At 37.7% G+C, this 26,763-nt stretch overlaps 1 protein-coding gene across 14 annotated transcripts in view; it reads left to right on the forward strand.

Annotated features, from left to right (window-relative positions):
- NEBL (nebulette) overlaps positions 1-26,763 on the forward strand; it is a 248,903-nt gene that overhangs the window by 186,168 nt on the left and 35,972 nt on the right. For 12 of the 14 annotated variants that reach the window (XM_030495792.1, XM_030495808.1, XM_030495815.1 and 9 more), the window contains 12 exons: positions 1,327-1,434; positions 2,894-2,998; positions 7,545-7,652; positions 8,620-8,730; positions 11,056-11,166; positions 12,901-13,011; positions 16,129-16,239; positions 16,497-16,607; positions 17,084-17,188; positions 20,319-20,411; positions 25,418-25,510; positions 25,879-25,971. The exons of 1 other annotated variant lie outside the window; for it this stretch is intronic. In XM_030495792.1, coding sequence (XP_030351652.1) covers positions 1,327-1,434; positions 2,894-2,998; positions 7,545-7,652; positions 8,620-8,730; positions 11,056-11,166; positions 12,901-13,011; positions 16,129-16,239; positions 16,497-16,607; positions 17,084-17,188; positions 20,319-20,411; positions 25,418-25,510; positions 25,879-25,971 — 1,260 coding nt within the window. The remainder of the gene's footprint in view (positions 1-1,326; positions 1,435-2,893; positions 2,999-7,544; positions 7,653-8,619; positions 8,731-11,055; positions 11,167-12,900; positions 13,012-16,128; positions 16,240-16,496; positions 16,608-17,083; positions 17,189-20,318; positions 20,412-25,417; positions 25,511-25,878; positions 25,972-26,763) is intronic. One more of the 14 variants, XM_030495872.1, reaches the window with a different exon arrangement.

Below are 26,763 nucleotides of genomic sequence, written 5' to 3' on the forward strand. Positions count from 1 at the left end.
GTGGCTTAGTTTTGGTTTCTTGTTATCCTGATTAATGAAATACTGGGCATCGTGGCTAAGCATAACAATGTTATGTAAGCCAAACCGTGTTGAGAGTCTTTTGAGGCAAAGAAGAACTAAAAAGGAAAAAGAAAATTCTTCCCACAACTAAAGCTGAGGAAAAAGAAAAGGAGATTGTTTGAGGTGGTTTAACCACTTTATCAGACATACATGTGGGAATAGAGAAAAAAGGAGTAAGGAAAAAGCTGCATATTTATTTAATGCAGAGCGTGGTAAATTATAATGGATATTGTGTAGGCTCAGATATCAGGTGTCTGACTAATATTCATGAAAGCAGCATAATTCAGACTGAGTTTTATTCTCCTGCATGATGCCCAGCTGTTGGAAAGAAGCAAGGCATGTGTGCAAAGTCTCCAGATGTTTGATGATCATGCACAACAAGGAGGACAAAGGACAGAGATTTACTATAGGTTCGATTTCATATGTTCAGATTCTGAATTCAGTTCTTCAGCAGATTTTATGTTTTTTTGTGATTTATTTACTTTTAATACCATTTCCTCAACATTTACGTATTGCTTATTTCCTCTTACATGTGTTGTAGTTCCCCTTTTTCTTTTGAACAAGAAAAGAGAATGAAAGTGATGGCAGACAGTCATTAATTATGCTTTCTAACACTGTAATGAGGTGGGCATTGTCCCCAAGAAGAGACTGTACTACAGTGAGATTCTTCGGGGGTCTCATGGGAAATTTCTGGCAGAATTACAAATAAACCTGGGGGCTCTGGTGACAGCCTGACTGAGTGCGAGTGATGTGTGGACCTGGTGGTGGGAAGATGGCTGAGTGGGAAGTTTGATTCTGATATGCCACTTTGATGTGGTTGAAAAATTTACAAGTGATTTATTTTGCCAGATGTACAATTTATTAATCTTATAATTTTTTCTCTTCAAAACCACATTTATTATGTTAATTATGAATTGAATGATTCCTAGTAGATTATTACTAGTCAAACAGTTCTGGTTTATTTGATTACTGAGGTGAGTCATATAGTTTTGTTTCTGTTTCCTTTTTATAAAGGCTTCAGTACCAGTAATCGCTAAAAAACTAAAAATTATTTTTCTATTTTAGTAAAATTCAGATACAGAAAAATTACTTTGAAACCAGCATGAGAGAGTCACAGGTGTGGCTAAACTGGGCTTCTTTAAATGTCTTGATTGTTTAAAGATTTATGGATAAGGCAATTGCCTTTAATAAGCTCCTTTGTAATCTGAATTCTCTGTGCTGCCTTCAAGTGCTACATGTTAATATTAGATATGTTTGTTCTGGAAGGTGAAATACAAAGAGCAGTTCACTAAGGAAATGAAGAGCCATCAGTACAATCCTCTGGACAGTGCTTCCTTCAAGCAAGCACAGATTGCATCCACCTTGGCAAGTGATGTAAGTGAATTTGCTTTGTATTTTACATGCATTTACATAGTGAAAAACCTAATTTTTTTTCTCAAGCAGAATTTCTTTTTCCATCTTATGAATTACTCTGAGCTGCAACCTCTGCTATGCAATGTGTCTGTATAGCAGGTGTACAACATGTTATACATTTCTTCCTCTGCTTCTGACAAAGCTCTTTGCCAAGGGCCTGGAGAATTTTTTGTAATGATTTTAGATGAGAATCCATCTTGCTCAACTTTGTGTTTCAGAAGATACGCTGCTTACTATGAGCTAATTGCCTTGTACTCGGTCCTTTCATGTTTGGGAAAGAAATAAATACTTATAGGGAGCAATTCTTCTGACCTGTTGTAGATTCCAGTCTTTAGAGGAGCGAAGTGCAGGCTTTTTTCCAGTGGTCGTAGAAGGAGGTTGTACGTGCAGCTCAGATTTATATGTATATCTTTAAGACTTCATTCTGCTGGTTGATCCTCTGAATGGTGTTATAAAGTATAGCAGTCAATAGATTCAGCAATGGGTGCCTACTGCTGGGCCAGATTAGAGAAAACATCTATATGGAGTGATAATGCTGATATATTTAACAGTGTTTCTAATGCTAAAAATGTGAGCTCTTCTTTGAGGCTGCGATCCCAGATAGCCAAGGAACGTGCCTTCTGTAGTTTGGCATTTCCAACATGTGAGGCACCACCCAATGGGAACAGAAGAGCCTGGCTCTGGAAAGGGTCCTACCGAATATGTAATTGTTTCAAAAATCTAAATGTTTAGTAAAAAGTTAATTGAAGTAATAACTATTATAAGAGATATGCGAATTGAGTACTGTTGATTTGAAGTCTGCCTAAATCAGTGAAGAACACAGTATATATGTGGAAGTGACTAAAGGTACTGGTTTAAAGTTTTGTCATCCAAGTTAGGTAAAGATGGCTAGTTTCTTCCAGCCGCCTGGACATCCAGCTATCAGAAGCATGGTAAATCCTACCGTAGGCTGATAGGAAGTTATTTTCTACTACTTCATTAAGTGATTATCTTTTGTTGTAGGCGACTGTATTGCTTATCTTTGCTGAAAGCAATCTATATTAAATAAAATTTACAGGAGCACTTCCCTTTAACTGGTTTATATACAACTTCTTTTATTTGGAAAATTAGTTTAATTCCTGAATCAAGAGAAAAAGAACAAGAATCAACAGTTTGAAAAGTCATACAAATCGTGATTTTGTTGTAAATGTAATTTTTGGGGAAAAGTTTGAGTAGTTCCCAGATACTTGTTCAGCAGGATGAATCTTTTATTGATTTTTCCTTTCCTCCAAATAACAGTAAATGACCACCATCTAGTGGTTGGTAGAGATTGTTCAGGCAAGCACTTAATGGTTTCTGTTTCTGGACGGCCACACTGTAATACGAAGCTGTGAATTATTTTGTTAATCTTTGTTTTATGTAACTTGAATTCTTTTTCCAGGTGAATTACAAGAAAGATTTGGAAAGCCTACGTGATCCAGCTTCTGATCTGCCAAACCTGCTATATTTAAACCATGCTTTAAATATCAGCAAAACGCATAGCAATGTAAGTTGCCTTTATAAGAATGATCTGAAAAATATATTTAGTAAGGAATGTAGTATTTATAGTCCTTTTAAGATCCATAAATATTTGTTACTCATTGTCTCATAGGCAGTAGAATGTAGCGTTGTAACCACAGTAGTTGGAGGATGTAGTGAAGAAAAAAGGGCTTTTAGGGAGAGATATTTCAGTTATTAGAACAACTAATATACTGGGTAAGAATCACACAGCCTTCTGTTACTTGAGCATTTCTTCTGAAACCTTGTCCACTTTTTACTTTGATAAGATACTTTTTTCCTTGTGAATCTGATTTTGCCTAAGATTTTACTTACTGTTTTCATCTGCAAATCTCTGTATGGAAGTGACTATTATGCTAGTTTAATATTTTGACTTTTGCCATAAACAGCCTCTTGAGTGCTAGCTTCCTTTAGAGGTTCTCTGTCTAAACCTTTTTCCCCTTCCTAAATGTCTGAGGTGTCCTGCACTGGATCAGGAAACAGGCACATACTCCATTCTGCTGCATAACAAGACATGCCCCTTGGTGGGGCTGGTTGTCTAATATAGAGTAGTGATGGGGGTTGAAATGGGGAGGAAGAGATAGGAAATCCCTGGCTTCTGTGCAATGCTGAAGCTTCTCTCCCACTCCCAAAACATCTATACTACACGTGTGTAGGCTGGTTAGCTGCTTGTCTTTACTCCAGAAACCACAGGAGGAATACGGAAGTACTGTGGAAAGGTGTGAGTGGGTGATGTAGGGAAGGAAGATTGCTCGCAGTCTGCAGGAGGCGAGCATTTACCACACAAAGGGTTAACCCTAATGACTAGGAGCATGCTGGGTTATCTTCTGAGTCAGTGCCTGCTTATGAAGATTATGCTTAAAATAATCAAAATAATCCAGCCTTCCCATCTGTACTTGATTTTTGTTTTGCTTTTTCGTGAATTGAGGCTTGCTTTTTGACTGTTTCCGATATGCAAAGCTAACACTGACTATCCTCTTTTATATGGGTAATAAATGAATTGATAGCTTTCACTTCCTGCATTCTTCATGACATTTTGGCCTAATTCTAGTTTCCTTCAATGTAAGGTAAGGTTGGCATTCTTTTTGCTGATTAAATGAAGACCCTCAGAATGAACTTCAGCATTTTGTCATCTTATCTCTAATGAGATAGAGACCTGGACTTTCCCTTAAGGCAGCTCACTTCTTGCAAAATTTATTTCTTTCTATTGCCCAGGAAGGGTTGATTCGTATTGTCTCTACCTTCTTCTGAGGACTCTGTAAATATTGAGTTTATGATTTTTGCATTGTCCAGATGCTGGTGGATATTTTTTCTTGCTGCGAGCAGGAAGAAGAGTGCTTTGCCAATCCCTAAGGTTTCCACTAGCTACTTGTCTTCTACAGAAATCTCATTTTCAAAATCCTTTTCAGATTTGACCTCCCCATGTAATCTCTTTGGTTTTTAACTTAGCCTACTCTCCTGCCTTTCTTCATGTTTTTCCAATACCTTCTTTGTGTCCTCCTTGTCTCTCCACAGCTCATACCAAATCTTCCTTGTAGTCTGCTTCCACTCTATGAAACAGTCTTTTTGATTGTGCTGTTAACTGATTTCCAAAGTCTGATCATATGGGCTGTTTTTCTTATTCCCCTCTGAAACACAGAGCTTCTCGCTAATTGCCCAAATTTGCTATTTCCCTGTACTATATCTTTCTCCCTTGTACTTTGTACTTCTCTTCATCTTTTGCATAACATAGCTACATCTGCCCCAGTGCGACATGTTGGACTGCATGATTAATTAAACCATAAACTAATATGGTTGATTGAACTGGTTTGCTGATTCATCTAGACTGTAGAAGTGCATGTAACTTTATGAAACACATATACTATATGCAAATAGTATACATGTATAACAGCAATGCAAAGCTGTTATGCATGTCAGCTTCCACGGGAATAAATTACAGCAGTTATGAGGAAAGCTTGATGGGCATGTTTGGACACACAAAGACTGATTTTGACAGGTAGAACTTATCCTGTTTTCATTTTCTTGATGAGGGAGAGAGTTCACAAGCTGGAGCTTTCCCCTCATATGGTATTATCTCTGTTTTGGCTAGGATAGAGTTAATTTTCTTCCTAGTAGCTGGTGTAGTGCTGTGTTTTAGATTTAGGATGAGAATGATGTTGATAACACACTGATGTTTGAGTTGTTGATGAGCAGTGCTTACATTAAATCAGGGACTGTTCAGCTTCTTACATTGCCCTGCCAGCGAGCAGGCTGGGGGTGCACAAGAAGCTGGGAGGGACACAGCCGGAACAGCTGACTCCAACTGACCCAAGGGATATTCCATACCATATGATGTCACACTCAGCATATAAACTAGGGGGAGAGCTGGCTGTGGGGTGCTTCTTGGGAACAGGTGGGGCTGTTGGTGATGAGCAGTTGTTTTTCATTTGCATTCCTTGGGTTTAATTTATCTCTTTTTGTTATTTTCCTTTTCATTACAATATTTTAATTGCCTTCCCTTTCCTTTTCCTGATCTTATCTCAACCTACAAGTTTTATGCTTCTTATTCTCTCCCCTGTCCCACAGGGAGGGAGTGAGTGGGGGACTGTGTTGTGCTTAGTTGCCAGTTGGGGTTAAACTACACCAGGTATACATGTAATTAATTCTCTTTGGCATGAACGATGGAGACACAAAATTTAAAGCTTTGATATGTGTACAACAGCTAGTTTATTGTTTTGCACGATTTTAATCTGTCCCTATTGTAAAGACTTTGAGATGTTTATGAACTACAGGATAAAAAAGAAAAAAGGAACTTAGATGTGTTTCATTTTATGGATCAGGGTGAATAAATAGGACTTAAGAGACTAGATCTGGTGCCTGTGGTTTAGTGTAGCAAAAGGTTATGTGATTTACCTCATTTGATTTTATAGATTTTTTTTTTCCAATTTTATTTCATTAGTTGGGGAATGGAGTAAAAGTATGAAATCAGAATCTGTAGATGGAGATAATTTTTGTTTGCTTCCACTGATTTTGATGTGCCACATTTAAAACGATTTCCACTAGGAGGCAAACCCAGACCATCGTATGTGTTCCTTTGCACTTCAAATGTAAATAATGTTTATTTTCTAGCGAAGATAAACATTTGGCTTTGGATGAGGAGGACAAGCATTTTCTCTAGGAACTGACAAGAGGTGTTTTTTTTTTTAATCGTATCCTTTTTTTTTCATTTCATCACAATATTTTAATTTCAAATTTAGCAGTGGAACTCTTGAGACCTAAAATACAGATTCCTTTATGCTGTTTCTCCCGTAGTTATTTAAAATGGTATTTAAATTGCAAAACCTTCTGGATTTTGTTTGTGAAAACATTCCTGGATAGTTTTTGTTTCAGTATGAATATAAGAAATGATTTAAGCAAAGTAAGGGCTTTTATAATTTCACCTGGATACAACCGAGCAAATCCATCACAAAGAAATTGCAGTGCTTCAAACAGGTGTACACAAACACAAATACATGTTGCAAAGAAAAAAATGCAGCATTCTAATGGTGATTAAATCAGGCACACACCTGCATGACGGATTACAGTGATGTACAGTGCATATTCAATCAGAAGCACCATAAGGAGAGAGGAGCTTGTTTTTCCAGGACCCAAACCTAGTGTAGAAGCCTGAGAGGGAAAGAGATTCTTATCACTGTTCTCAAATACAGACATGACTGTTTTTGTAGAGAGAAATAAATTAAAATGATATTATTAATTCTGAATATCATATTTTGATTTGTAGATATTCGCTTTCCTTTATGGCTTGTCTAGAATATTCTGTCATACACTGCCCTGATTAATTTGAGATTTGCCAATCTTAGTCAAAAGAGTGTGAATGAATGAGTTCAGAAGTCTTCTCCAGGTTTCCAAACAAAGCGTATTTGCTTTGTGAGTTAGCATAAAAATGCATGTGGGTGTAATAACCCTCTGTTCTTCAATGGGATTTTGCTAATAGCTTTAATGTCATGGTCATTGGTATCTTGAGGGGAAGGGTGCAAGATAGGGTGCAAGAAGGGTGCAAGACTGCACCCTATCAAGGCATTCATTCCCTTTTCCCTCTCACAGGTACAAATAAAAGTGCATTTCAGAGTGGTGCTCCTGAGCCTGAAGGAGAGACCTGTGGGCCGTGGCTGTGAAACAGATTTTGTTGTTACACAGTAAATGTGGTGTTTAATGGAAACGTGACAGGGGATCCTATGAAAAAGCTGCCAACTGTCTAGATATAGGTCATTCAGCCAAAATCATACAATGAGTTTAAGGATTGTGATTGATGCTCCTCACTCCTGCTGTCTTCAATGTTTACCATTTTTAGGTCTAATATTTTTAAGCAAAGGAATAACCGACTCCAGAAAAAGTTTCCTTGTCTAGCTTCCCTATTTCTCCAGCAGGTTAAATTGGGGAGGAGTCTTCCAACTCAAAACCTCTAAGGAGTATGGCTAAGACTGTCTGCCACCACAGCAAATAATCAGATCTCACATTCTCTCAGCTGTTAACAGCCTTTATTTTCATATTCCTAGATCAAGTACAAAGAGAATTATGAAAAATCTAAAGGCAGATCAATGCTGGAGTTTGTGGATACACCGATGTATCAAGTTTCAAAGGAAGCTCAAAAGATGCAAAGTGAGGTTAGTAAAAATGTGTGCTTGAACTGCTAAAAAAGAGATCAACAGAGAAGCTAACAGGCATCTTGTACTCAGGTTAAGAAAACAGATGAAGCAGATGGTAAAGGTTTTATAAATTGAGGATATGATAGAATTAGTACTGAGTAGTTTGTTATTCTGTAGCTCAGTTCTTCAAATTTGTTTTTTCTCAAAAAGCCACATTGGTTCTAACACTAGACACAAATTTTAAGAAGCATAGTTTAGTTGAGAGGAAGCTCAAGAGGTCATGTAGGTCAGAGATTACTAATTTTTTTACCTTTTGCCTTTAATTCTGTCTTTAATGAGGGAGAGTTTTTAGATGGGAGCGAGTGAAGCCATAAAGGCCAGTCTGACCCTATGCCTTAGCTGAAACATGCTCCTGTCTGTTCACCCTAGGGAATTCAGCAAGGGGGAATGACCATGCCCAGGCTGCAGAACAGGACTGGCTGCTCTATGTCAGGCCATTTTTTCCTAACTTTTTAATAAAAACTTCAAATGATGGAGGTTTTGTGACCTCCCAGGCAATCTGATTCAGTGCTTCACCATCCATCCTAAATGAGTGTTTTCGTGTGTCTGTGTTGCTGCAGTTTGATTCCATTCTTTTTGCTGTGTCTCATGAATAATAGATGATTTCATCCTCTTGGTAGAAACTTTTCTGTGTTTAAACCATTACTTTGTGTGCTGTTTGTCTTCTCTTTTCTCTATGAAGCAAAGTGTTTCTTTCATAGATCAGATTAAACATTCTCTTTGGAAATGTTATACGTATATATTTTTGTCTAAATTGTGTATGTTGTATAGATAATCTAAGCAATGAAATGAGTAATAAAGTTGCTTATTAATGTGATAATTTATAGCATGGCTCATTTCTGTGTCTGTTTACAGTGTTCTTTCTGAAATATGCTTGGAAATGCACATATATATCTACCACTAATTGTTGTTTTTGCTTCAATAGAAAATGTATCGCAAAGATTTTGAAGAAGGGATCAAAGGAAAACCCTCAATGGATTTAGACAAGACCCCAGAGTTCTTGCATATAAAACAAGTCACTAACTTTCTGAAAGAGGTAGAGGATTTTTATTACTTTCTTTGTTGTTGTGAAGTTGCAAATGAGCAATAAAGCGGCATCACTAGAAGCTACTTAGTGCTGAAAACTCACAGTTAACTTGGTAGCTAAATACAAAAGTGACTTCATGAGTAGAAATCACTGCGTGTCATTTTATGTTCTGATTAGTCCTGTGGTAAGAATCAATACTTCCTGAGATTTCCTTATGAACATCAGGAAATGATAAAGCTTAGTACACCTGAACCAGAAAAATAGAGTTAAATGAATAAATCAGATGACTCCATAGAAAATTGAGTGTTTGCAGGACATTCCCTCTGAGGGCCTCAGTTTTGGAATTTGTTCCTCCCTTGGGCTCAAGTAGCCCAAATTTGGTGACCTTCCAGGCATGCTGCATAAGACATCTGTTTGATAGAGTTATGAAGAGGGCATGGAGTTTTCTTTCCAGATAGATGAAGGGGTGGAAAGGAGGATTTCTGTTGGTGTCCAGATGGCAGTTTTTCCTTTTGAGTAATTATTTCAGGTTTATTATAGTCTGTTGTAGTTATATAGATGCCTCAAGCTGTGTATAGTCACTTTTAAGTAATTTAATTGAAATTATTATCTATCATACATGTTATAGGTAAAAATAAAGGAGACCAAAATTCCATAGTATAGCTGTGCTATTACATAGTTTGCTTTAAGGAAATTTTGTTAGGAGACACAGTTTTTCTATAATGCCTATTTCTTTAAGATTTGTCCAATGTTCTTCAGTTGTATGTAGCATTATAAATTAAACCACTTTTTTTCCATAACTGAGAATCCTTGTATCTTGAATAGTTTTATATTATTCATAATTGTTTTCATGTTAGATTTTGAGCATTAGATGGTTCTATAGATTAGGCTTACTATTTGACCAAATGTAGAAGTAAATGTATCAGCAAAATTCATAGTTAGAAATATCAGGGCTGCTAGGTATCCTTCATTTGAATTTGGGAGCCAACAGTACCTTGTTTATATTTATTGTATTAAGAATTAATGTTTTTGCTGAAGAACAAATTGAGGATGCTAAAATTAAAACCCCTTAAACCTTGTTCCTTTCTTTGTTCTTTAAACAACTTATCCTAGTCTATGCTAGATTTCATACGATTAAAGAAAAGATTTTCTTTTCAGATATTTCTTTATTATTCAGCCTCTAATAAATAATTTATTCTGATAAGCTTGGCTGCCAGGTAGACAAGTCTCAAGCTGGATATAGTTTGTGCAGTACTGTTCTGTACATACATGACTCGTATGCCTACTGAATAGGGAAAATGCAAATGCTTCCATTTCATTGAGTTAATCTTGCTGCCTGCTGAATGTGCACAGAAGTGGTTAGTGCAAGCATAGTTGTAGATGTTCATCTTTGAAAATTTTGAAGTATTTTCCCTCCATAGTGCTACATGCATTAAAATGTTCCCTAATTCTTAGCTCCTCAAGTTTTATGACTCATTACTGAGAAACTAAGCTATGCTTGTAAGCCAGAGGGGAAGAATATGAGAAAATGGAAATTGTATTTTAATGTATAACTGCATGAATTACATGAGTTCATATCCACATTCAAGGAAAAACAAACCCAAAGATTACATAGGTTTAATTATTATCTTTCAAGATTCAGCAAAATGATGTATTTCTTCATAGTCAAAGATGTAGCTCAGTATTTTTGTGTGAAGCTTCATAATCAAACTTAGATAGGTATTACATGAAACAAGAAGGTGAACCTGGAGTTCTTAAAAAATGAATTATTTGTTAAATTATTTTTTTTCTTTTCTTTTTTTTTTTTTTTTTTTTTTTTGTTTTAGTGTTAGCTATGTTCCAGCTCATTCTGTTGCTTTTCCACTGTAGAGAATTCTGCATCTATACTACAGTTTATCAAGTAGTGGTTTTAACTGGTCCTAGTATAGTGTTCAGGGTATCCATCCTGATTGTGATACCATTAGTGGAACAAAGGTAAAAACTGCATATATTATGCAGCATATATTAGTCTGTAAAAGCAAATGCTATTGCAGTTAAAATGTCCATAGAGAGGCAGCTGAGGCCCCTAAGCAATGTGCTAGTGCTGTATAGGAGAAGACTATTTTTCAAGACCACAACAGGAAAATATGTGGTGACATTAAAACCTTTTCACTTTTTCAACATTATACCTTTACATTTCATAATTTCCAATTCTATTTTAACTCTGGAAAGTGTACCTCAGCTAATTCATATTTCATAGAAATTTCAAAGAGACCCTTCAGACATTTAATAAGTGGCATTTCTTTTCAAGATCTTGTGCACAATTGAAAGTGGAGAAATCTCTCTTTTTCTTAGAAAGAGTACAGAAAAGATTTGGAAGAAGGGATGAAAGGAAAAGGAATGACAGTGTTTGAAGATACACCAGATTTGATTAGAGTGAAAAATGCAGCTCAGATACTAAATGAGGTATGTTATACTAATCAACTTTATTGGTGTCACAGAAGATTCACTCTTTAAGTTATACTTGACTGAAATTTTTTTTTTTTACATAATCTATAATAAAATAAGTAAGTGTCGATACTAGGACTCTTTCTGTTTTGCTTTAAGAATATAGAAAAGTTGAGGGGGAAAAAACCAAACAACTTAAACCAAATATTTCAGATTTTCAGGCAATTAGAAGGTCAATGGAAATAGTGGGGTCAGTAGATACAGTATTTAAAACTAGGTTCATTTTTCCATCTATCTATTTGTTAACTAATAAGATAGTATAATTAATACTGTAATGGAAAAGGAGTTGATTGTTAATGGACTTGTAAAGAAAAGTCAGTGAAATAATTTTGAGGTTTTTGGAATCATGTACCTGCTATCTGAAAATTAAATTTTGGTAATAATTGCCAGGCATCTTGGGAAAATCTTTTATCCAAACAGACTATTCTACTTGTGAAAAGTAGAGTTGCTCCTGAAGAACCTGATTTTCTTGAGCCATAAGAACCTGAGGGAATGCCATGCCTAGGGCCAATCCGATCACTGTAAAGAAATGCAGGAATATATAACTCCAACTCCCAGGATTATCTTTTCCTTGCTGTTTTACACAAACAGCTGGGAAGAAATATCTGCCATTCCACCTTTGGCAGAGAGGAAGTGATGTCTTCTCACAGGTTAACTTATACTTTTTGCAAAAAACTGTGGTTTGTGAAGTAGAGAATTGTTTTACTGTGTTTATTTCCACATCAGAGTGAGATAGCAATGGAAGACTGAAAGTCTTTTTGCTCTTGTTCTTGTAAGTGACCAGACCATTGCATTGAGAAGAAAGATATTTTACTTCTAACTAACATACAACCTAAAAAGTAATTAACAACAAGAAAAGCAAGAAGAAATTTTTTAGTTATATATATTTATTTTGGAAAAAAACACCCTGGTTTTCCACAGGCAGAGGTAAACTAGAATAGAAAAAAGGTGATTACTACTATAGTAGCAGAAAAAGCACTGCCTGAGAATCTATTAATTTTTTATTTAAAAAAAAAAAAAAAAGTACAGCTATTGTATACAGTATTTCTGTATTACATTTTAATATAGTTTGCTGATGAACAAGAAATATATCCTTGCTTGGATAAGCTGAAGATGAAATATTCATTTTGTTTCCTGATTATTGGTTATTTATAATTTATATTGTGTGGAAAAAAGCAGCAATCATGGATGAGTACTGCCACTTGCCTAATGGCTGTAGTTCAGGAAATGAATAAATTACAACTTCCTGCTCTGAAAGTTCACTGGAAACAATCTGTATGGTATTAAATTTCTAACATCTAGTCTTTTCATAAATAAAATATTTTCTTAAAATGTGTTTCAATTAGGCTGGCACTAAGTTCCAGCTTATTACACTATGTTTTGCAGAGCTAAACTTCCCTTTTACTGTAGAGGATAATTGTAGCAAGCTGTATGGTCTAATTCCTCCCTTTTCCCCCCTCCGCTAATTAAAAACTCAGTGGTAGAGTTTTGTATGCTCAGTGACTATCTCCTAAAGTTTTCCTCCTGTAGTTTGTTGTGTTTTCCTGACAAAAGATTGCCAAGAGTCTTGAGAATTATGACTCTCGAGATTTTTGATTGACTCTAAATCTTAAAATTGGATCTCTTGTGCAAAAATCTACCTCTAACTCTCTGGCTATTGTGAATATAATGTATGAAGTTTTGTCTTCACAGAAACAATACAAGAAAGACCTGGAAACAGAAATTAAAGGGAAGGGCATGGATGTTGGTCCAGATACTCCTGAGATAAGACGAGCCAAGAAAGCTTCTGAAATTGCAAGCATGGTCAGTACCATACCTGGTTCAAGCTTTGCGTTTGATAGAATGCAACAAATTATTGTCATTGAGAATTCCAAGTGGTGACCAATCTAGGCAGTAGCAATACTGCAAATTTCATAGAATCATAGAATCATAGAATCGTAAGGGTTGGAAAGGACCTTAAGATCATCTAGTTCCAACCCCCCTGCCATGGGCAGGGACACCTTGCCCTAAACCACGTGGTTCAAGGCTCTGTCCAACCTGGCCTTGAACACCGCCAGGGATGGAGCATCCACAACCTCCCTGGGCAACCCATTCCAGTGCTTCACCACCCTCACTGTAAAGAACTTCTTCCTTATATCTAGTCTAAACTTCCCCTGCTTAAGTTTGAACCCATTACCCCTTGTCCTACCACTTCAGTCCCTAAGGAAGAATCCTCCCCAGCATCCTTGTAGACCCTCTTCAGATACTGGAAGGCTGCTATGAGGTCTCCACGCAGCCTTCTCTTCTCCAGGCTGAACAGCCCCAACTCTCTCAGCCTGTCTTCATATGGGAGGTGCTCCAGCCCTCTTATCATCCTCGTGGCCCTCCTCTGGACCCGCTCCAACAGCTCCATGTCCTTTTTATGTTGAGGACACCAGAACTGTACACAATACTCCAAGTGAGGTCTCACGAGAGCAGAGTAGAGGGGCAGGATCACCTCCTTTGACCTGCTGGTCATGCTTTTGATGCAGCCCAGGATGCGGTTGGCTTTCTGGGCTGCAAGCGCACACTGCCGGCTCATGTTAAGCTTCTCGTCAACCAACACCCCCAAGTCCTTCTCTGCAGGGCTACTCTGAATCTCTTCTCTGCCCAGCCTGTAGCAGTGCCTGGGATTGCCCCGACCCAGGTGTAGGACCTTATACTTGGCTTGGTTAAACTTCATAAGGTTGGCATCGGCCCACCTCACAAGCGTGTCAAGGTCCCTCTGGATGGCATCCCTTCCCTCCAGCGTATCAACCGAACCACACAGCTTGGTGTCGTCGGCAAACTTGCTGAGGGCGCACTCAATCCCACTGTCCATGTCGCCGACAAAGATGTTGAACAGGACCGGTCCCAACACCGATCCCTGAGGGACACCACTCGTTACAGGTTTCCAACTGGACATCGAGCCATTTACCACAACTCTTTGCGAGCGGCCATCGAGCCAGTTTTTTATGCACCGAGTGGTCCATCTATCAAATTGATGTCTCTCCAATTTCGAGACAAGGATGTCGTGCGGGACAGTGTCGAATGCTTTGCACAAGTCCAGGTAGATGACATCAACTGCTCTGCCGCTGTCCATCACTTTCGTGGCTCCATCATAGAAGGCCACCAAATTGGTCAGGCAGGATTTCCCCTTAGTGAAGCCATGTTGGCTGTCACCAACCACCTCATTGTTTTTCATGTGCCTTAGCATGTTTTCCAGGAGAAACTGTTCCAAGATTTTGCCAGGCACAGAGGTGAGACTGACTGGTCTGTAGTTCCCCGGGTCTTCCACCTTCCCCTTCTTGAAAATGGGGGTTATATTACCCTTCTTCCGGTCATCGGGAACTTCACCTGACTGCCAGGATTTTTCAAATATGATGGACAGTGGATTAGCAACTTCATTCGCCAGCTCCTTCAGGACCCGTGGATGGATTTCATCAGGTCCCATGGACTTGTGCACATTCAGGTTCTTAAGATGGTCTCGAACCTGATCCTCTCCTACAGTGGGCCTAAGGTCTTTGTTCTCACAGTCCCTGCATTTGCTTTCCAAGGCTTGGGTTGTGTGGTCAGAGCATTTGCTGGTGAAGACTGAGGCAAAGAAGTCATTAAGAACCTCAGCCTTCTCCAAATCCATGGTAGCCAGTTCTCCTGATAGCTTCTGGAGAGGGCCCACATTGTCCCTAGTCTGTCTTTTATTTGCTACGTATCTATAGAATCCTTTCCTGTTATCTTTTACATCCCTTGCCAAACTTAATTCTAGCTGGGCCTTAGCTTTCCTAACCTGGTCCCTAGCTTCTCGGGCAATGCTCTTATATTCTTCCCAGGCCGCCTGTCCTCGCTTCCACCTTCTATAAGCTTCTTTTTTCCCTCTAAGTTTCCTCAGCAGCTCCTTGTCCATCCATGGAGGTCTCCTGGCCCTCCTGCTGCACTTTCTTCTAGTCGGGATGCAACACTCTTGAGCACGTAGCAGGTGATCCTTGAATACCGACCAGCAGTCTTGGGCCCCCCTGCCTTCTAGGACTGTATCCCATGAAACCTTACTAAGGAGGTTCCTGAAGAGGCCAAAGTCTGCTTTCTTGAAGTCCAGGGCAGTGAGCTTGCTGCATGCTCTTCTCACCGTCCTGAGGATCTCAAACTCAACCATCTCGTGATCACTAGAGCCAAGGCTGCCCTGGAGCATTACATTTCCAACCAGTCCCTCCCTGTTGGTGAGCACAAGGTCCAGCATGGCACCTCTCCTCGTCGGCTCCTCTACTGCTTGAAAGAGGAAGTTGTCTTCCACACAATCGAGGAACCTCCTGGATTGCTTGTGCCAGGCCGTACCGTCCCTCCAACAGATGTCAGGATAGTTGAAGTCCCCCATGAGGACCAGGGCCTGCGAGCGTGAGGCTGCTCCTATCTGTCTGTAGAGCGCTTCATCCACAGAGTCCTCTTGATCAGGCGGCCTGTAACAGATCCCCACCGTAATGTCCCCTGTTGCTGTTTTCCCTTTGATCCTGACCCACAAACACTCTGTTACGTCATCACCCGTCCCCAGACAGAGTTCCATACTCTCTAGCCTATCACTGACATAGATAGCAACACCCCCTCCCCGTCTGCCTGGCCTGCCTTTTCTAAACAGCCTGTAACCTTCCATTCCGACATTCCAGTCATAGGAGCCATCCCACCATGTTTCTGTGATACCAATGACATCATATTCCCGTAGCCTTGCACACATCTCTAATTCCTCTTGTTTGTTCCCCATACTATGGGTGTTTGTATAGAGGCACCTTAGCCGAGCTCCAAATGAAGCCGACTCAATGACTGGGGCAGCTGGAACATATTTCACCAAATACCTAATCCTTTGAGCTATGTACTGTCTAAAAGTTGCATAATCAATGGCTGTCTGACATGTGTTTTCAATGCTATTCTTTTCAGAAAGAATACAAGAAAGACTTGGAGAATGAAATTAAAGGAAAGGGAATGGGAGTGGGCACGGATACCCCTGATCTACAACGAGCCAAAAAAGCTTCTGAAATAGTAAGCCAGGTGAGTACAAAATTAATCTCTTTTAAGATTCTCTTTGAAAGTAAAACATAATGAGATGTTAAAACACATAAAATCCTCTTGAACATACTTGGGCTAAAAGGCGTGAGCTATGCACAATAAAAACATTAAATTAAAGAAATTGAAGAATTTATTTAAAGTCTGAACAGTGCTATCAAAATAGCTTTGAAGGCAGCATGTACAAATAATGGTAGAATTAGTTATGATTGGTTTTTTTTTTTTTTTTTTTTTTTCTTCAGAAAGAATATAAAAAGGATCTGGAGACTGAAATTATAGGAAAAGGAATGCAAATTGGCCCATATACTCCTGAAATACAACGGGTCAAAAGGGCTTCAGAAATAGCAAGCCAGGTAGGCATAGTTCAAAGACTGAATGTTTTAATTCTGTGTAACCAGTGAACGCTTGACAGACATTGCTCAAAGTACCTTTTCTCTAGCTCTGTAGAGGCTTTCATACCTGTATTAAATTAATTTACATGTAGTAAATCATCTTACTGCCTGATTCTTGTTTGTATTTAGGCCTGTCATGCCATGTAAATTGAATTTGTTTACGTCTATTTGTAGGTCTTTTTACATTACCTAAATAACATTACATCTATATCCTGACAGTGAAGGGAAAATATATAATGCATATGAGAATATAACAGTGTGGGACACAGTGTCAGCTGTCCCACACAATGATAACAGTGTCATGGAGGAGAGAGGTTGAAATAAATACTGTATAAGGATGTTGAGGCTCATCAGCTATGAGCATCTTTTGTTGCAGTTTGGGTATTCTGAAAGCTTCCAAGAAAGCAGGAAATACAAATTTTAAAATTATTTTTCAGAAAATGTACAAAGATGAAGCAGAGAAGATGCTGTGTAACTATTCTGCTGTCCCAGACACTCCAGAAATGGAGAGGATAAAAAGTACTCAGAAAAACATCAGTTCAGTGAGTAATAATGCTTCTCTCTTTGCTTGCAACTTTTCAGATATTTTTCAGTTTAAATAGGCTCTCCTGTGCTGCAGCATGAAATAGGGAACTTATGAGTAAATGTCCTTTGAACCATTTGCATAATTTTCCTGGCAAAAGCTGTATCACTCATTTCTTTCGGTAAAAAAATACCTAGTTTTTCTAGGTGTGACACTGTTATTTTGAATTGTGCTAAACCACTTATACCACCTTGCCAAGCCACAGTTATTTTTAAATGAAGATTTTTTTTTCTTTTTCCGTCAGGCCCCAGGAAGTACTTTATTTAAAAGGACAAAAAACCGTAAGGCTTGTTACTGTGAATATAAGATTTTTCATCTGTTTCCGATCATATGTACAGAACATAAAATTGGAACAGATCAAGTTTCATAAATATTTATGTCTAATGATTTTACGTTGTACTGGATATATTGTTTTAATTTTATGCTAGATTTAATTTCAGTTTATCCCTAAATATAAATTATGAGCTTGGTTTTCTAAAATTGCCCAGTTTGAGATGCATTCAGTTCCACTTCCTTTTTGGACCCATTAATTCTGCTGCTTGTAATTCTGGCTTTGCTTGCAATATAATAGAAAAGAGGAGTAAATATAGCCTCTGGAACCAAAGGCTGTCCAGTTAGTGTCTGGTTTTTACGGCAGAATAAGTAATGCTCATAAAGCAAATGATTTGAGAGAAGGGAATATAAGTTACTTAAATATTTTTGTATTATCTGACACAGATGTTCTTTAACTTAGAGACATTCTCAGCTTCTCCAGCTCCACAGGAGTAGAAGGTCAATTAGTTTCTCTCAGAGGTGTTTACCTGTAGCTATCCCATGTCACTGCAGCTTCACTAGGAAAGTAAGAGCCTGCAGAGAGAGAAGAAAAGTCTTTGAGGCTGCTCTAGGCAGTGGTCTCTCCTGTAATGTCTTCGAGCCATTACCTGCTCCTTTTCTTCCTTCAGATGCTCTCATCTGAAGGATACATCTTTCTAATAGAAGCTGTTGACAGGCCCACTGGCTCCACTTTTGTTTCTTGTAATCTGTTGCTGCTTGGTTTTGAATGGTGCTCTGCTATGTGGTGTGATGGTGATTAGTACTGTATCTCCTATCACTGGCATCCTAACATGCTATTCTGAAACTCTGCGTAACAGAGGGGATCCAAGCTAGCCTCTACTAATCTGTTTTCCTCCCTGCTCCAGTCTTTGATAGCTTTTGATGAAGTCCTCAAATGGGTCAGCGTGTCTGGCAGTGCAGACTCACTGGCAGACACGGGGCATATAATAGCCTTCCACTACTTGAGCCTTGACAAGCCTTTGACACAACTGAACAACTTGCAGCCCTGTAAATCAGTCAGAGCTTTCAGTGCCAAGGATGACAATTACACCCATTGTTAGTATACTAGACAATATGAAATAAAAATATTTTGTCTTTGAGGTGATTTACAGTTGCTTTATTTTGTGGTCACCCTTTTTTTGAGCTGGATCCTCCAAATGTGGGAAAGCAATTTATAGCCGTGATTGAATTATCATTTTTTTCTCTATGTTTTAATCTTTCAGCATTCTGTGCAATTTAGATTATAAAGGTAAGTTACTTCTTACTAAGTTAAGTTATAGCTGGGAGCAGCCCCAATATAAAAAAGTTAATGACCGCTAATAGTCTTTGGATTTTTAGATTTTGTCTCAAGTGTTTTCCTGCCTTAAGGAACAAAAAAAGTGACTAGCTCTGCAGATAAGATCAGTGCTGCTCTTAGCTCACTAGCTCATTTGGCAGATGATTTACAATAGAATATTTACTCCACAGTCATCTCTTTCATAGAAAAATTACTGTCTCCAACATTTTTTACCACTCTCTCCTTGGTGAAAGAGAAAAGTATATTTTAGTTCAGTCCACTATGCAAATCTTCCTTCCTTGTACTGACATGTTGGTGCTGAAGAATTTTCAAGTTCTTACTCATAAACCGTCTCTGTTCTCACATGGTAAAACAAAATTCTAAATTGTTAAAGGTTTTCTGAACATTTAAGAATGAGTTGTGGACATAAGTAATCCACTATCCTCTAGAATATTTGGCAGTACTAGTCACCCTAGGTTACAGACGACTTCAAGGAAGTAGGAGAAATGCATCAAGAATGATGTTTTATTGCTTAAGGTTCATTGATAAGAGAAAAAAAAAGGTAAATAAATCTTGATTTCAGAAAGGCAGAAGTACTAAATGGTAAAGATTTATTCTACGAATTCCAGGATGAGACTTGTTTTTACACTGCCAGCCTGGAAATACTGGAGTGGCAACAGCTGTGACACCAAATACTGAAATTCAAGTAAAACTTTAGGAGTTTTGCAGCACGAACTGGTGCTCCATGGTTATTTAAATTATAGCCACATTTGGAATTTGTGGAGCAGTTACTTACTGTCTCTTTCAGTAACTTTGAATGATTGATTCTACTGATGTGTTTTGTGTTTTATCCTTTACTGAAACAATTGAAGTAGAGAGGAGAATGATCTAAACAGCATGTGTGTCTTTTCAGAAGTGAGCCTTGTTGTTACACGCAGTCCTCAGTTTTCTGGCTTGAACCCAGAAGTCAAAAATTGCATGACTTGGATTATAGATCTGGCTGTTGTGGTTATTTTGTCATGAATATGTCAGTTTTCTAGTTTGTTAAATTAGGAATAATAATATCTATTCACTTCTAAGAGTATTTTAAGATCTGAAGATTAAAACAACAATTCAAATCCTGCATGTACATGCATGTTCAATTACATTGAAATGAATGAGATTACTCAAGCAGAAAGTTGCATTTATACATGATTATAGATTATGATCTAACTTTTTATATTATTTTCAAACTTAAAACTATCATTACAAATACTTACAAATGTTTGAGATCAGTCTAAAAGATGATAATAGATTACCTGGGTTAGAGTTGAAAACAAACAGAATATTATTGTACTTATTGATTATTGGTGTGATTTGTGAAAAATTAAAGTATTTGCTTTCTTAGCAGATTTATGGTCAGACCAATTTGAAACTTGGAAAATTGCCCAGCCCTTTTGTGAGAACTTGTACTTGCATTGCTAACAGTCTCATAATTACTTTTTCTTTTGGGGAAATGAAGGTGTTTTATAAGAAGGAAGTAGGAGCTGGCACAGCCGTAAAAGAGACTCCAGAGATTGAAAGAGTAAAGAAAAATCAACAGAATATTAGTTCGGTAAGTGTTATTAACATTAATTATCCTTCTGTGAGTAAATGGTGGTCAGATATTTTTTCCATCTTGTTTACTAAAATTCTACCTTTTCATACAACACCTCATTCAAATATTACTACACTGTAATATTATGGATATAGAGCTCCAGTGTAGTAGAGTTAGACTTCCACTCTAGTGTAGTTCTTCTGTGTCCAAAGGTGGAGTTTCCAATGAAGAATCATGAAAAATAGGAAAAACTTTTAAATAAATATTTGAGGAAAGGGTTTTGTCTTTCAAGAGTGAGAAACATGAACTGTATTTCCCAATATGACAGACTGAATAGCAGTTGTAATTAGCAATTTAGAAAAATATTATGTCACAAAAAAAGAAAATCTGTAAAGTTCCTTAGAGTCTGCATGTGTCACATAGGGGTTGGTAGAGTTTGCACTCCAAGAAGAGGGAAATAATGTCCAGGCTCGAGCTCTGTGAAAAGGTGCCTCTTTATATGCTGGTGATGAGTTGATCTGTGGATCTGATGAGACTGGTTCTGAATTGCTGTTGTTTGTCTATGTATGCCCAATGTCTTTGGCACTTTAATGGACAACTGAAAATAAAATATCAAAATGAGAGTTTTCTACAAGTAGAACATGATCTGATAAATACGTGGCAAAACTTGGAAAAGTGACTGCCAAGCAAGAAAACACTTGTAGATGCATTAATCACTTTGGAATTTTTGGTGTGGAGTTCTCTAGGGCCACTTTTGTGTTTGTGACATGACTATTGTGATTATTAGATGCTTTTTTAAAAATAAATTTTAAAAGTAACACGTAGACGTGACACTAGATTCTGTTTAAATATTAGTTGCAATCCGGATTAGGGACTCTGGACACCTAGTCTACTGGAATTTCCTTGTTTACTGAGTAGTGTTACATACTGCATTTCCCACCAAAGTAAGGTCAGGTAGGGAATTTCCATAAAACTTGGAAAAAAACTTGCAAGTCTCTGCTCTGTCCATCAATTTTCATCTTGTCATTTTGAGTAACAGTGGAATTATTCGAAGATTCAGTGCAAGATATCTTGTGTTCTGAATCCTCAAATAGTGTTTCTGGGTCGAAGCTGTAGGTTTTCTTGATTTGAGGGTGGTTTTTTTTTCTTTTTTTCTTTTTTCCTTTTTTTTTTTTTTTTTTTAAATTCTCTTTGCTCCCCCACCCCATGCAATTACCTGGTTGTTGTTTTGTTCTTGATGATTTTTCCTCCGCAGTTTTCTACTGGCATTCTAGAAACAAAATCCTAATCTCCTGCTACCTATTTGATTTAGAGTTACCACAGTCATTTATTTTGAGAGTAGTTACACAAACACACAGAGAGGATTGTTAGAGTAGTCTTACTCTAATGCTTTTTCTCAATACCTTTCAAAATGAAATGGAAAAATAGTGTATAGTGCTCTTGCTAGTTTAGAAATCCTAAACGGTGAAGAGGGGAGAATGAAAGATGGATCAAAGATGCTAGCAAATACACTTGAACAAAACCATATAAAGAGAAACACAAAGTGCATTAGTGGTTTAGTGGTATGATGTAAGTAGCATGGCCTTTACCTTGCTAGTCTGTGTGTAGAGTTAATATTTTACAAAAGATACTTTATTATATATAGTGTACTTGAAATTACTTCTATTATATTTACTAAAAGTGTAGAATGCCAAATTTAAAGGTAATGTGCAAGAAAGTTTTAAATTATATGTCAGTAAGAGAAAAAATATATTGTACAGTAAGAGGGAAATTATATTGTGTAATTTGTGGGAGTCCCAAAGGAAGGGTACATTACACCAATTTTGACTTCATTAGATCTAAACATTTTACATATATCTTTGAATTCAGCCAGAAGGATTTTGGACAACTTTAAAACTATTTGTTGAACTAAATGTAACTGTGGAGTAGGAAGCACATCTGCAGTGCAAAAATCCTCAGAACACCAAACCAAAATAACACACACTGTACAAGCAGGCCATGCAAAAAAGGACATTGCATCATGTTCCGAAAGTGATGAGATTCTTCCAGATGACCCGTATAGGAGACAAAGATCAAACCAGTCTGTTTTCAAATCCTAAAAACCAAGGTGGTGGCAGCCAAAGGGGTTGAGCTCATCTCACCTGTTGTGATGATTGATTTGGAAGAAGCAGTCTTCTAAATAGTTGGAGTCAAGATCACACAGAAATTAAAAGCAAACATGAGACCCATGGACTGTAACCGAATCTGAACTGAGAAGCTATGAATACTAAATATTTTTTAAAAACTTGTTTACATTGAGGGACAGGCAGGTCTAGAAACAACACTAGGAAGAAGGCTTTTGGAGGAAGATTCTAATTGTGTTTTCATATGTGTGAAATCCATGAGGAAACCCCTGTGATATGTCAGTCAACACCACAAAGCTGGGGTCTGATTACAACTGAAGCAATGGACGTTTTGAAGCATTTTAAGGACTAGTGCCACTGCCAATTCTTAACCTTACCTAATAGTCTCTATTAAAAGACCCTTTTTTTCCCAGTGGTTTAGTACTTCTGCCAGTCCTAAACTGTCTGGACTGAAATTTTCCATTCCTGGTTTGGGCTTTGGATTGGTTTGGTTTTATTGATTTATTTATAACTTTCAGCCAAAGCAGCTTCCAAGTGTGAGCTTAGTGAAAAACAAGCTGTTTTGTCTGTGTTAAAAAATCTGGCACTCTCGAGAAGTACCATGTCTTGGAGAAGAGAGTTGAAAATTATCTACTAAGTGAGATTTGATGCAGTGAATTTGGGAAGAAAGGAGGCCAGGACTGAGGAACTGAGAGTGTAGAATGGCTTGGTCAAAGTGGACAGGCCGGATGTGGGGAAAGATGGGCAGAGGTGATGTGCTCCTGTGTGTAGGTGCTTCCTTCCAAAAGAGCTGAAATAGATACCAAGGTCGTTTAGACTCACCGCTCCCTTGCTGTCACTGTCTGTCTGAGATACTGTTGGTTAAATATTTTCCCTTTCTTTAATTATAGAATCATAGAATAGTTAGGGTTGGAAAGGACCTTAAGATCGTATAGTTCCAACACCCCTGTATCCACAGAGGTAACAAACTACGATTGTTCTTATGGGTTTGTGCAGTCAATCTAAACAAACTACAAGAGGCTTAAGATGAAGGCCACACAGGAAGGAATGTACATTTGTAGTTTTTTAAATCATGAGAAATTGCCTCCTGAAGAGATAACTTTAGAGAGTATTATTAAGGTCAGTAAGTCAATACCCATAAGCAAGAATGAGAATTCAAGTCCCTGTGTCTAGACCTGATGATCCACTGCCAAAGTGTATGATTTTATACTTCACCATGGAGGTGAACCTGCTCTGGTTTTCCTTTTTGCAAACTACAGTTCAGTGGGAATTCCCAGTTGAATGCAGGTGCTGTGTGTAATCCTATGTTTTTTAAAATTATGTAGCCACATTAGCTGTTACTTGGCCGTGCTCTCTAGTAAAAATAGTACTTTTCCTTGTCACAATTCCCTTTTCCTCATTTCACAGCAAAATTAGTGAATTAATGTGTGTGAAAAACTCAGATGCTTTAGCGAGGAGCAACATAGAAGAAGAGTTCCTGAGGAAATCAGTAATTCTGTCATCAAAGCAGGACCTTAGAGCAGCTAAAGAAAAAAAAAAAAGTCGCAGTCCGCATGCAAACTATTCACTAAGTAAGGGTCATTGATTATGTGTAATGAATGAAGCAGAATTCTCTTGAGAAAAACAGCTTTTGGTAATAGATAGAGAAGATTATAAAGCACTTAAAGAGGAAAAGAATGAAGAAGTATAAAATATATTAACAGCTGTATATGGTGCATATTTGTACAAGGGGCAAAATTAAGGTTACATAGAAGTTAATTGTGTCATTTTCCAATTTTTGAGTCCCTGATTTTACAGCCTTAAAATGTGTTCAGCAGAAGTTTTGCGTGCCACATTAGTATAAAACTGTACAAATCGATTCACTATGCTGTTCACTTGTTCTTAAAGTACTTTTCCTTCCTTGAGTCTTGCTAATGAAAAATGTTTTCAACTATTATGCATCACTGCCCACACAATTTTGAATGTTTTTGTGAATTTTGTGGTTTACCATTGTAAAGAAAAAGAAAGCATGCTGTATCACTGTAAAGGATGGCATAGTCTACAAGTATTGTTTATTTTACTGTGGCATAAGAGATTTGGAGATGAACGTGCTGAATACTGGACAGGTATTTAGTAACAGACAGTAAGACAAAGACAGTGCACAGATTTGCCCAAGACAACCTTTTTGGATAGCATGTGGAAACCAGAAAATACGATGCCTTTCTCTTTAGTGCCACATCCACCTAACCTTACAATTTTTTCTCATTAAGTTAAATTCCAGTTTTGGTATATATGGTGTATAATTGAAGAAATTCTAGTTCTGTGCATCTTTCAAATTATAGAGTCTACCGTATCCAAACATACTGCTGTTTAGAAGAGATTGAAGGTGGCACAAGCAATAGTAAATACCTGACAGCATCTTCGAAGGCATCATCCATCCAAACATCTGCATTTCCCTGATACACCTATGTGTGTTTTTAGAGAACTTCAGTAAGACTTTGAAGTTATTCACTCTTTTAAGAATACATCTGGGAAGTGTTTGGTTTCTGAAATGGACTGGTAGACTCCATAGCAAGGTAATAGCAAGACCAAGTTATAGTCAGGGTGATGTATATCTCCAAGTAGTATACCAGTATCCCAATTATCATGAAGATAACCACAATCCTATGTGATGTATATTCCCTCTGTAAGAGTTTTAGGATAGTAGGCTTGTTATATGCACTCTCTGCTTCATTGTCTCAAACAACATTGGAGACTCTAGCAGCCTGTTTCAGAAATTAAATATAACCATTTGTTTGCAGGTCAATATTGTTGATAGCTGTGGACCAGCTCTGCAGTGCGTGTAATCAAAATGTTTGTTGTGTTTTAATGCTTGTCATTATCTTCTTTAAATTGCTAATAATTTGTAACATTTTTGTGCAGGTTAAATACAAGGAAGAACTTCGGCATGCAACAACTATTTCTGATCCACCTGAACTGAGGAGAGTTAAAGAAAACCAGAAGAACATTAGCAATGTGTGCCCCATTTTCACTGCTTACACACTTCTCTCTGCTGTACTACATTTGTTTGTGCCTCAGTGAATCTGTGGCACTTGTCCACAAAGACTAATTTAATCAGTTAATGGTAAAATGATAACTCCTTAGCCTTGCACTTTGATTAACATCAATGAGAGTGAAGTATTTCTGTTGAAGTATCAATTGTCTATGTCTGAAATAGAACTGTAAGAGGGTGAGTACTAAGTACCATGCAGAAAAATGTAGGTGTTTGTTAAGGAATGGTATTTTCCATCCAAATGCAGTGTTCTTTTTAGTGATGTCTAACACAGTGTTGTATTTTGATTAATTGGAAGTCTCTGTGTAATACTTTCTGCCATGTTTCCTAGGTTCAGTACAAAGAACAGCTCTGCAGAGCTACACCTGTGAGTGTCACCCCTGAGATGGAAAGAGTCAAGAGGAATCAAGAGAATGTCAGCATGGGAAGTTGCTCTTGTTTAATTTAATCCTTATAATTTTTGGGTGCAGAGGATGAGTACAAAGTTCTGCCTTCAGAAGCTGTTCCTTTTCTTTAGTTAGGTGCCGGCTCAAGACTGGAATGACTTGAAAACCCTCTTTTAGGAAGCAATTGTGAAAAGCCATTGCTTGGTTTGGGAAATGGCATGTGAAGCATAACATATTTGATTAGAGAAGTTCATGCAATGTTTTGAAATGTCATTCTTTGTCTTGGATATTTGCAGGAAATCTTGCCAAATTTTTTTTTTTTTTTTTTACCCAGAATATCCTTTTCCAGCATTTTTTTTTCCCTTTGCTTTGCTTTGTAAAAAAAAGTCTACAGCTGTACTCCAGCTCTCTTACCTGTCTTTTTCTGGTTCCTCAGTAACTTTCCTATCAGAGTTTAGTATTTGATGGCTGACATAACCATTAGAAAGCCATGCTGTTTGCAGGAGTGCAGGGAAGAAGACAAGGACTTTTGGAGCCAGCTGCTGCCTTCCTTCATTGTTGAAGTTGTACCTTGTTAATAAGTCTGAGAGACCCCCCGTTGTCCTCATTGAGAACTGCCATCAGCAGCCCTATTTCATGGGGTTACAAATAGCTACAATGTTTCCCTGGGATGTTCCTGCCACATTCCCCAAATTAATTTAGAGTTATAATTTTCAAGAATACTGTCTCTGTAACTTAAGTGTATGCTATTTTTTCCTGGATTTATGTTGATAAATCTAGCTCTCCTAAAATGCCTGCTGTTCAAACAACCCTGTTTTCTTAAGTGATTC

This window comes from Strigops habroptila, chromosome 1 (genome assembly GCF_004027225.2).
Source record: "Strigops habroptila isolate Jane chromosome 1, bStrHab1.2.pri, whole genome shotgun sequence".
Classification (NCBI taxonomy): domain Eukaryota; kingdom Metazoa; phylum Chordata; class Aves; order Psittaciformes; family Psittacidae; genus Strigops; species Strigops habroptila.